The 12,400-nt window shown below is 32.8% G+C and overlaps 1 protein-coding gene across 1 annotated transcript; it reads right to left on the reverse strand.

The window, feature by feature from the left end:
- Positions 1 to 9,848: 9,848 nt before the first annotated feature.
- LOC145009712 (uncharacterized) lies at positions 9,849 to 11,225 on the reverse strand. The gene has a single exon (XM_078968353.1). The coding sequence runs from the start codon at positions 11,223 to 11,225 to the stop codon at positions 9,849 to 9,851; it is 1,377 nt and encodes a 458-aa protein (XP_078824479.1).
- Between the last annotated feature and the right edge of the window lie 1,175 nt (positions 11,226 to 12,400).

Genomic DNA, 12,400 nt, shown 5'->3' on the forward strand with positions numbered 1-12,400 from the left:
AGTTTTAATCTTTAATATATTTATGTTATCGTAACAAATTTCTATTTTTATTGGTTTTCTTTTGGATTTGGCATATGTATGGCTTAACTGAAGAAGCTTGAACAAGAAACATGAGCAACTGACAAGTGAGAAGAAGGATTTTGGGCCTGAAGTAGGGATGAAAGTGGGTCCAAACCCGGATCGGATGGACCCGGAACCGGTTCACGGGATTTTGTAGAACCGAAAACCAAACCGGTATATAGGAACTGGTTCCTGTTCGGTTCCGGGTAAAATGGGTCTAGAACCAGAAAACCCAGAAACATCAAAATGTGTAGGTTGGAACCGGATAAAGTGGGTTTAGAACCAGAAAAACCGGATTTTTTTTTGGTAATTACTTACTACTTAGTAGGTTGAACTTTGAAAATTTTCATATTGATATCCCGACTTTGGGGGATTGTAACTCATTGAATATGAAACAAAAATTAACAAAATTATAGTCAAAAATCATGTACAAACTCTAAAATACACTCTGGAAAAAATCTCATGTCAATCCAACTTTAAACGAATGTGATATGCATGTGTTAACATTTTCACATAATACAAAGTACAAAAACAAATAGTTGAAAAGTTGAAATTTTTCAGTTTTGATATCCCGACTTTGGAGGACTGTAAATCATTTAATGTTAAACCAAAAATAAAAAAATTATAGTCTAAAATCATGTATAAACTGTAAATTAAAAGTTGGAAAAAAAAACGTTTTGCAATCCGACTTCAAACGAATTAGACATGCATGTTTTAAAAGTTTCACAGAATACAAAAAAACTGAAAAATTAAAAACTTCCAGCTTTTATATATTGACTTTGGGGGACTGTAAGTCAATGAATATAAAACTAAAAATGGCAAATTTATAGTCTAAAATCATGTACAAACTCTAAACTACATGTTGGGAAAAACCGTATGTCAATTGGAGTTGAAACGAATGAGATATGCATCTTTTAAACGTTTCACAAAAAATCAGTTTCGGCCCTAAAAGTGGTTCCGGTTCCAAAAACCTATTCCGGTTTTTAGACCCAGTTTACCCAGACCCGATGGACCTAAACCCAGATTACCCGGAACCCGGATAAAGCCAACTTTTGAACCCAGAACTGGAATCGGTTCTATATATTATGGTTCTAACGGTTCCGGTTCTGGTCCGATTCCGGTTCCGGTACGGTTTTCCGGTTCTAAATCTCATCCCTAGCCTGAAGAGTCATTATCTCATTTAGTTGTTACCATACGTGAAATTTTACACTGCAAGGTATAGTTAACACTTAACAGGCTAACATTTTTCTTTGTTTCATATTCAATTTAAATCTTAATTCTTTGTTTGTGAGTCAGAATTCAGGTAATTGCAAGGTGGTAATAACACAAACCCTAGAATGTCTAATCTCCTTCTGACTTGAATCAAATTTTCATTTTTCTAATTTTTATAGGTTATATGACATCAAAGTTTCGATTACCTTTTGATTAACTCAGGTGACTGTTATTCATTTCAATTTTTCTCCTTTTAAAGTCTTTCAAGTATATGTATTTGGGAAAATTAATCAAGTGTATTGTTTTTTTATGATCTCAAGAATTATACTTGACTTTTCAGGTAACTAATAGTATCCAGGGGCTTTATGTTGAAACACACTAATAGAAACAGTGCTCAAGTAACAACAGGTCAACAGAAATAGTGCAAGTTGCATCACCTAAGATAGTTCAATGCTATTTTTGAGTATTTTCATCTAGGTAATAATAGAAACAAAACTTTTTTCTTAGATAGCGGATAAACATAAGAAATAACATTATACTTTCAACTTTTAATCTGATTTAGCTGTTCTTGACTTTGTCCTTTTTCTGTTCTTGGTTAGTTGGTTTTTAGTTTGGTAGAAGTTTGGTTCTTGGCTTCAGTTTGTGAGTTTGTATATTTTGATGGTAGAGGTAGACAACTCTATTATTTTTCATATGTTTTCATCTATAACAAATTATATGAATCAGGAATATGAAAAAGTCAAAGGAGAACTTCATGAATGACATTCAATTATCTTTATTATCATGGGTGGATGACATTGAGTTCTTGGTTAAGCCTTCCTCCTTTTTCATCAAAATCTTGACCATTTTACCCTTGGTGAGGCTTTGATGAAATTCACCCTTGTATTAACTCAAGAAGTGATAGTTACATCATACATACTTATAAAGCTAACATATTTTCTTGATCTCATGCATTTGAAACCCTTTTTTTTAACTTTCTCAAATCACATTCATTTGAAACCCCCTTTTTTAACTAATGCAACTTAAAAGTTTTCTTAATTATGATTTAACACTCAAAAGTTTTATAACTTATATTATGTTTAATTAGTATTTAGTGAAAAGTTTACTATAAAGAGGTCCATCTTTTGTGTCTTTTGTGTTATATAAAATCTTACATGTAAGAAGGATTTGAAGATATTGTAATTCAAAAGTTTTCATATATTTGAAGCATTCACAATCCAAATATGATGATTTGAAGAAATGTGTTATGTCATAATTTTTTTCTTTCAACCAAAACAAATGAAGATTTTTCTGTTCTTTCTTTATATTCAGTTTCTCATTTAATCTTTATATGTGATTTGTATGTATTACTCAATCTTGAATGTGACTCTCCAAACATCAATGTTTGCTTGGAATATCTTTCTGCTTCTTCTTTTTCAAGAAAAATATTTTGATTGCAGGTTAGTGAAGAATTGTCATCAAGTTTCTATGGTTGAATGGTGTTAAATGAAGAAAGAAAATTCATAAAATGGATATAGGTTATTTTGTTTGAGCAAAGTTGACGAATGTTAGTTTTTTCTTTTGATTTAAATGTATGTTTATGTAACATCTTTATTTATATATTCAACCACCCAATGCTCTTATTTATTTGATTGTAATTTTTCTATTTTGATTATATTTATTTTCTATTATTTTTTTGTTGGGTTATCCTACACAACATATTTAAAAGACAATATTTAAAAGATAACATAATTTTGAACATTTGATATGTAATTATGATAAACTTATCATGATATGTTCTTCATATGAAAGTAATTTATCTATATTACTACGACAAGAATTACATATAACATTTACGAAAATGTATATATTATATGTAATTTGTTTAACATGTATATGCACCTATGTATAATTTATAATTAAATATATTTATGTTTAATAATTGAAAGGATTAAAATGATGCATCCAAACCAATTATTTAGAAGAATATAATAATAATAATAATAATAATAATAATAATAATAATAATAATAATAATAATAATAATAATAATAATAATAATAATAAATATACATTTCCAAGTACCGCATTCATTTGAAACTCACACTATAATCAAGAGTTTTCTAATTTATGTATATTTATTAGTTACAACTCAAGAGTTTTTAACTTATGATTATTAATTAGTAATCACTAATAACTTTTTATTTTCCTTTCTTTTATAAGGTTGTAAAGTTTTGCTCATTAAAAACATTAATGTATTTAAAGAGATTTGTGATTTAAATATGAAGAATTAATATAAATGTTATAATAGATGTTTTAGTGTTTTTATGTTATTAAAAATTATAGTGTTTATTTTTCATATTTTTTATTATTCGTTGTAGATATATCTTTCTATATAAATGTTATAATAAATGTTTTTCTATTTTTATGTTACTAAAAGTTGCAGTTCATATTTTTGTTCATACTTTTTGTTACCCGTTATATTATCATTTATTTGATATATAATTTACACAATTTTAAACGGTTTATAAAATTATCGAATAATTATATATATCACAATGACTTCAAAATTAAACTATAATATTTAATAAAACTAATATGTTAACTATATGTTTGCTTTACTATTAACATTTTGTTTCAAAATAGAAATATTAAATAATAATTTGATAAAAGTTATTATTTTAACTATATAATTCTATTCTCGCGCAACGCGTAGAGATTCGCCTAGTTATATACATGTTGTGTGGAGACTTACTCTTTTTTTTTAATTAAATATTAACTATATTTCCCTTGGTGATGCTTTGTTGAAATTCAACTTTTATTTGTGCTACCTACTGTGTAATGCAGTGTGAATGAAAGACCACTTGGAGGAAAACTCCGGCAGTTTGTTAATATAATATTAATCTGCTTCATAGTTTATCTAATCTTGGTACGTTATTATTAATCATTTGGTTATTAATAATCAGGTGCTTAGGACATCTAGAAACCATTAGTGTGCAATTGTTTATACTTTACGATCCAAGCACTACACTTGAGGTAGGAGGTGGAATCCCCAACAATACATTACCTTTATTTTTTTATGTACACAATATAATTTAAAAAGTATATGAAATTGAGCCCTGTCCTTTCTTTTAAGGAAAATTGGCTTCATTTTTTATTTATTGGTTTAGAATAAAATAAGAGATCAATCATGCATAATATTGAAAAAAACAAAAATTTGTAATTGTTAATTTGACAACGTTGTCATTCCTTACTTAATAATATGTGGCACTTTCGAAGTTTCTATGGGACACAAACGGAGAGCATCCAGCTTATTAAATGTAACTATATCTTTGAACAAACAAACGAGTCAATGATATTAAATAAAAAAACTTAAAATTAATTATTTTTGGTGTTACTATCAGCTAAAATGCCACTCATATACGAGGGCTTTGATTATTTAACATACAGGTAGTTTTCTTAGAAGAAATATTATTCATATTCTATTTTGTCACAAAAAATAAATTTAATAGTTTATTGCTAATGAATAAAATGAATAGAGGCAAAACCAATCAAAAGAAAATAGTTTGTTGTTATCCAATTCAATCACCTTATTTTGTTTTATTGTCCTAGCCGGTTAACCAAATTTCTTACTATGTTTGTTTGTTGTAACTATTTTATGAAAGGCCTTTATCTCTTAAGGTAATAAAAGCTAGCAACATATAAATATAGTTTTTTAATGTATGTTGGATGTTTTATGTATCCGTAATGTGTTGGTTCAATGACATGTTTTTTAGTATTATATTTGCCAAAATGGACTATTTGACAAAATGAATTATACCAATACATACTCACTCATCCATCGTATCCCCACACAAAATGCCCTGCCATGTCAGATGTTTTATTTATCCGTCATGTGTTATTTCAAAATAACTATTCACCATCAAAAACTAATTATTGAAATAAATTATTCACATCTTTCGTTTACAGCGGGCGGATAACGGTTAGTATATATATATATATATATATATATATATATATATATATATATATATATATATATATATATATATATATATATATATATATATATATATATATATATATATATATAGGGTTAGGTTCATGTGAGACGGTCTAATTTTGTGAGACCGTGAGACACATTTTTTTATTTTTTTTAGTTAATTCAAGTTCCGAAAATAATATTTAAAAAAAGAATTCTTGGATTTTTCCATTTATTTTGCATTTTAAATTTATTTTTTAGAATATGTACAGTGTAATATTCTATTAGAATATTTCACGTATTTTTCAAAAAAAAATACGGGATTTTTTTTTTTTTTTTTTAGTTAATTCAAGTTCCGAAAATAATATTTAAAAAAAGAATTTTTAGATTTTCCATTTATTTTGCATTTTAAAATTATTTTTTAGAATATGTACAATGTAATATTCTATTATAATATTTCACGTATTTTTCAAAAAAAAAAAAAAAACGGGATTTTTTTATTTTTTTTTAGGTAGTTCAAGTTCCGAAAATAATTTTTAAAAAAAGAATTTTTGGATTTTTCCGTTTATTTTTCATTTTAAAATTCTTTTTAGATTTGGTCTCACGGTCTCACAAAATTAGAATGGTCTCAAATAAACCTGAATATATATATATATATATATATATATATATATATATATATATATATATATATATATATATATATATATATATATATTACAACTAATAAATATTAAATATCCATTTAAAAACAAAAAAGAAAAATATAGGGCAAGATGTGTATATAAAAGTTTAACATCATATTTGATGTAAAAGAAATAGTATAACATCGTATCACATATTTTGTTATTCTTAATGGTTGGGATGTCAAGCCCACCAAGCAAATTACATCATTTGATTGTCAAATAAACGTAATATAATGGTAAAAAGGGGTATCGATCCTCGGGGAAATGGTTGTATTCAATCACCAATGCAATTCAATAGAACTAGTGAAATTAAACTAACTAACTACAATTAAAATAAAAGGGGGGGGGGGGTGTTTGATTACTTGAAAACTAAAATACTTGAATAACTAAAAACCTTGCAATTAAGCAAGTTGATGAGATGCTCAAAGGTTGGGAATAATTGGTTAACTAAGGCAATTCAACACAATGAATATTTGTGTGTTTATAATTAGGATCTAATACAAAACTTATCCTTCATCCCAAATTGGTTATAGCAATCATGAAGCATGATATGCCAAGATTCCTCATAGGTAGTATGGAGGTTGGGGAAGCCCACAACACACCTTCTTAATTAAGATCAAGGGTCAATTGAAGCAATTAATCCCAAGAAATCAATTAGCCTTAAGAATGAAGGAATCCCCAATTCCTAGAGGATGTCAAATGCTTACACATCCATAAAGGAGATATGATTCATAAGCTAGAGATGATTTCTACCATCATAAAGCCCTTGTTCTAGATAAATTCAATGATCCAATGCAAAATCAATGAAATAAATCAACTATTGCTCAATCAAATACTAAGCTCATGATCAAAGTATCAAATAAGCATAAGAATTGCAAACTAGAATCATAAACATGGAATAAATTGATAATCAACATAAATCCTTCAAAACCCACAAACATTCATTGGTTTTCAGCCAAAGTCAACCAAATAAGAGTATTAGCCACTTATGGCAACAAAGTAACAAGAACAATAATCTAATTGCATAAAGAAACTACCTAAGATTTGGAAAGATCCAAAATCGCCTCTTGCAGGTCTCCAATGGTGGAAAATCGTGAATGAGCTTCTAGATCTGATCCCCAAGGGTTATGGCAAGCCAAATGACCAAAATGCCCAAACTGGGCAGTTGCGCGGGTACCCGCGCGACGAAAATTCCACCCGTGCAAATATTGTTGTAATGCTATTGGTCCACCAAGCCACTCCACCCTTCCACTACCAAAGATTCCTTTGGTCCCCCCTCCTTGTCCATGTAATTTGAAATGCACCAATCATCATTTAGCCACCAAATGGATGCTCCAAGCCCAAAATTTGAATTTTATGATCCATCTTCACAAGCCCAAATAATCTAAGCCAATAACTTTCAAAGCCCAATTCTTCCTCTTTGATTCCGCCAAGCCCAATAATGCCTCGGAAGCCCACTAAGCCCGTCTCCAATCAACCCGCAACCGCAACAAGCACCGGAAAACCTACAAAATATCTCATGCAACATAACAAGCACCCGATACGATCCATACTAAAGAAAAATAAATAAAATACAATGCATTAATGATAAAAAGATCTAAAAATCTAAAATAAACTAATAAAAATAAGGAAATAAAATAAGCTATCAAATCACCCCAAGCTTAAACCTAACTTGTCCTCAAGTTAGAAGAAGACTAAAAATGAGCTCGGGATGAACTATCTAAAAAGGAAAAAGAAAGATACCATAGAACTTGGTCAACATCAGTCAACATGGTCAGAATTAGTCATTCATGGACCCTACGCATCTTCAAAATGTTCCCCGCTTTAGAGCCATAAACCACATTCTCAACCACTTGATGGGCGAATAGATCACGGCTGGATGCGGTCGTGGTGTGCAAGACAAAGGAAACAGAGATGCGCCCAGTGGGGGCACTTTAAATCACCAATGTAGACCATAGTGCACGAAGGAAAGGCGCCTCTTCACACACTATGATTCCTACATTTGTCAGGCCAAAGTTTATAATAACGAAATAGGGTTTTGCAGCACGGCCTCTGGGCAAACATCCGGTTTCAGAGGCTTCTCCCTTGTACTATCCTTTACAGTCTACCGTCTCATCGTCGGGGCCTTTTCTCACCAAAAATCAAAAATAAAATAAAATAATAAAAACTCTACTTAACCTAAATCTAAACCTAACAACCTAAATCTTCAATCTTGAACTTCTGTTATTGGGTCTTCAATCACATTTGCTGCTTGACATCCAGTTTTTTGTTTTGTTTTTTTTTTTTTTTTTGCAAAATAGATATATAACATAAGTTTTGAACTTGGAATCTTGTTCTTCTTTTTGTGTTGCTCTTCTTCTTCATTTTTTTCTTCTTTGTTTTTGTTGCTTTTCTTGAATCATCTTTAATAGGCTCTTATTTTCTTCACTTTTTCAAATTTCTTCATTCTTTGTGTTGCTTCTTGCAAGGTCTAAGGATTTTCACCAAGTAACATAGGACTCCAATAGTGAAAATTGAGTGATAGATGGAGGCTAATATGAACACCTAATGATCATTGACAATGTGCCAAGATTAACTAAAAAGGGTGGGGAATGACTAAAAAATGGGTGTTACCGAAAAGACTTGGTCCCAAAAGATGTGAATTCGGGGACCCACTTCAAAGTTCATTAAGCACCTCAATGCAAGGTGTGATAAACAAAATCTATCTAACTATCTACTCTAGACCCCTAGAAAAATGATAACCTATCCTAAAAAGGCGGTGAGAATCTAACTAAACAAGGCTCGGACGAGACTCGGGAGTACTAAGGGGTACTCCCTCCAAAACCAAGATGCGAGTCTTCAATATCTTCAATGTCTTCAAAATACCTTACCGGGATAGTCTTTGCTCGCACACATTGGCATGACTAACCACATCCCTCCACGCCTAGACCCAATCAAGCTACTTGCATCTGACCCCCACACAAGCGGTCTCAAAATGGTCTGTGAGGCTCAAAACGTGCCCCATTCATCAAATATAAGGAATTCAATATCAAGACCCAGGACCAATCTATGATTCAATACTTATGACTCGACGCTATGGTACCTGTAGGGATGAGAAGACAAGAGAGAACAAAAATGCATGAACTTAAATTAGAATGCATCTAAAAAGTATGAAAATTAGAAAAGAAAGAAAGAAAATATGCAATATTTTTGAATTTTTTATGCGATATTTATGAATACCCTAAATGACTAACTCTAAATGCAACTATATACAACCTAAATTCAATACAAATAAAAGATTAGATTACCTCACCCCAAGCTTAAAATTAAGCATTGTTCTCAATGCTTAGGATGAGAGTAAGGAAGGATCATACCGGGATCAAGATAGAGGAGGCCCGCGAGGATGATATGGAAGCAACACATGGATCGCATAATGATGCTTGGATGGAGTTCTTGGCCGCCTAAATACACATGGATGAAATCTTGGTCGCGCAAAGGACGCATATGAAATGGCTCGAAACTTTCTTATGAAATGACATATTTGCGCGTGTACCCTCGCAAACTTTACGCGGGTGGGGGGTAGCCGCGCGCACATGTCAGAATACATCCCATGTTGGGGTAATTTGGAACTCGGAATCTGCACAGCTGGGGGCCGGTCGTGCAACGGCTGCGTGGGTTCCCGCGCACAGCAATCAGAGAGCACCCCATGTTGGTGTAATTTGGAACTCGGGACCTGCGCGGTTGGGGTCGGTCGCGCAAAGTCTGCTCGGGCACCCGCGCGAAAGTCAAATTTTTGGAATTTTTCAAACTTCACCAAAATCACTGGAAGACTTCTATATGCTTATTTTTAGGCCAACTTTAAGTTTAGAAACACCCAAAACTTCAAGCGGAGATTATTTATTCACAATGCATTTATTTAACGTCTTTGCCAAGACATAGCCCCGCTTCTGTCAACCATCGTAAATCGGTGTTTCCATTGTTACGTTATCGAATTCTCCCGTGTCAAAGCCTTCATAAAATAGTTTCAAACGGTGCCCATTCACTTTGAAGATTTGGTTTGTTTCCAAACTCTTGATTTCAACCACACTAGGATCAAACACTTTTATAACAATAAAAGGTCCATGCCATCGAGATCGTAATTTTCTTGGGAATAACTTTAAGCGTGAATGATAAAGAAGAACTTTTTGACCCGGAATAAAGTGTTTTTGGGTGATGTGCTTGTCATGAAATGCCTTTTTCTTCTCTTTGCACCTTTTGAACCTTTTAATTATCTTGGTCTTAACCACTTCCATCATTGGAGGCTCTAATCTTCTTTGAGGTTCTCTCTTAGGATTACAATCATCTTCCATGATTATCTTGTCTGTGCATACATTAGGGCTTATCCTGTTTATTGGCTCAATCACATCAACCCGATACAATGGAGAAATGTTACTAGGGTACCTCATTCCTTCAAAGATGTTGAAGTGAATGGTTTCTCCATCAAAATCCATAGTTATCTTTCCTTTATGGACATCAATGATTGTGTGAGCGGTATGCATGAAAGGTCTTCCAAGGAGGATCATAGATGATTTGGAAAGAGTCTTCTCTTCAAGATCAATGACATAAAAATCCGCCGGAAAAACAAGTTGATTAACTTGTACTAACACATCCTCCAACACTCCTCTTGGAGACAGACTTGACTTGTCTGCTAATTGAATGATTACTCCAGTTTCTTCCAAAGGTCCAACATTGAGAGATTGAAAAACCGAATATGGCATCAAATTGATCGAGGCTCCAAGATCTAACATAGCACTTTCGACATGCAAATCACCAATGGTACAAGGGATAGCAAATATTCTCGGATCCTTGCATTTGGGAGGTAACTTATTTTGGATAATCGCAGACACATTTGCATTGACTTGAATCTTTTCATTTGCCTTGAATTTTCTCTTCTTGGTGCATAAATCCTTGAGGAATTTTGCATAACTTGGAATTTGCTTAATAGCATTCAGTAGTGGAATGTTGATTTGGACCTTGCGAAAAGTTTCAAATAATTCATTTTCTACCTCTATCTTCTTGGAAAAGGCCAACCGGGAAGGGAAGGGAGGTGGTATGACCAATGGTTTGATGGGTTTGTTGGAAGAGTCGGGTTGATCAACGTTTGGCACAACCGGTTCCTTTGGGGGAGCTACAACTTTTGAAGGTTCAACCATGATGACTTCATCTTCTTCTTCTCTTGAAACTCTTTTAGGGTTGCTTTCTCCAAGTGTTTTCCCACTTCTCAAAGTTATTGCATTCACATTGGGGTTCTTCTCGGTTTGAGATGGAAGTTTTCCCCTTTGTTCCATCTTCTTGAGAGCGGTGGCCAAGTCTTCGATTTGTGCTTGAATGTTTGAGAAGGTATTCTTGGTCTCTTATTGAAACTGGCTTTGGCTTTGAGCAAGAGAAGTAACGAGTTCTTGAAGGCTCATTTGATGGTTACCACTTGATTGGCCTTGTTGTGGAGGTTGTTGGTAATTTGGAGAGTTATAAGAAGTTTGTGGAGATGTAGGTTTTTGAGAGGGGTATTGTGGATGTTGAGGTCTCATCAAAAGATTTGGTGGATTTTGCTTTGGTGGATAAGAGTTGTTTTGGTTATTCCTCCAATTTGGATTGAAATTGTTTTGAAATCCCATGGGTCTTGGTTGATCTTGATATCCGCCCATTACATTCACATCTTCCGGTTCACTTCCAATTGTGGGACACTTATCCGTATAATGACCCGTCATTGCACAAATACCACATACCATCAATTGTTGACCACTTCCCACCAGCATTTAACTTAACACATTAGTCAAATCCAAGAGCTTTGATTCCAAATGTTGAGTGTTGCTAACTTCACCAACCACTTGTGTAGAAATTCTCTTCATGTCATTTCGAGTCCCAAAATTCCTTTGATTTTGAGAAATGGTACCAAAAAGTAATTGGATCTCGTGAGGGGTTTTGTTGAAGATGTCACCACCACTTGAAGCATCAATCATCCTCCGATTTTTTTCATTCATACCCTCATAAAATTGTTGAAGAAGTAGTTGTTCGGGTATATTGTGTTGAGGACAACTTGTACACAAATTATTGAAGAGCTCCCAAAAATCATGAAATGTTTCATTTTCCCCTTGACGAATCCCCAAAATGTCACTTCGTTGGCTTGATATCCGGGAGGTAGGATAGAATTTGCTATTGAAGGCCTTGAGTAACTCTTCCCATGTGTGAATAGATCCCGGTGGTAAGTTGAATAACCACTCTCTAGCTTTGTCTTCCAAGGTGAGCGGGAATGCGGTTAACTTGAAATCATCCAATGTCACATTGTCGGGCAACATGCTAACACGTATCATATGAAAGGACTTCAAATGCTTTTGAGGATCTTCTCTATCCAACCCATGGAACTTGGTAAGTTGATGGATGAAACTTGACTTCAATTCAATCCCTCGGCGGTTTGCGGTATAACGATAGCAAGAGGTGTATGAGTAACATCTGTTTCCATCGT

The sequence above is a fragment of the Lactuca saligna genome, chromosome 8 (genome assembly GCF_052625555.1).
Source record: "Lactuca saligna cultivar CGN05327 chromosome 8, ASM5262555v1, whole genome shotgun sequence".
Classification (NCBI taxonomy): Eukaryota; Viridiplantae; Streptophyta; class Magnoliopsida; order Asterales; family Asteraceae; genus Lactuca; species Lactuca saligna.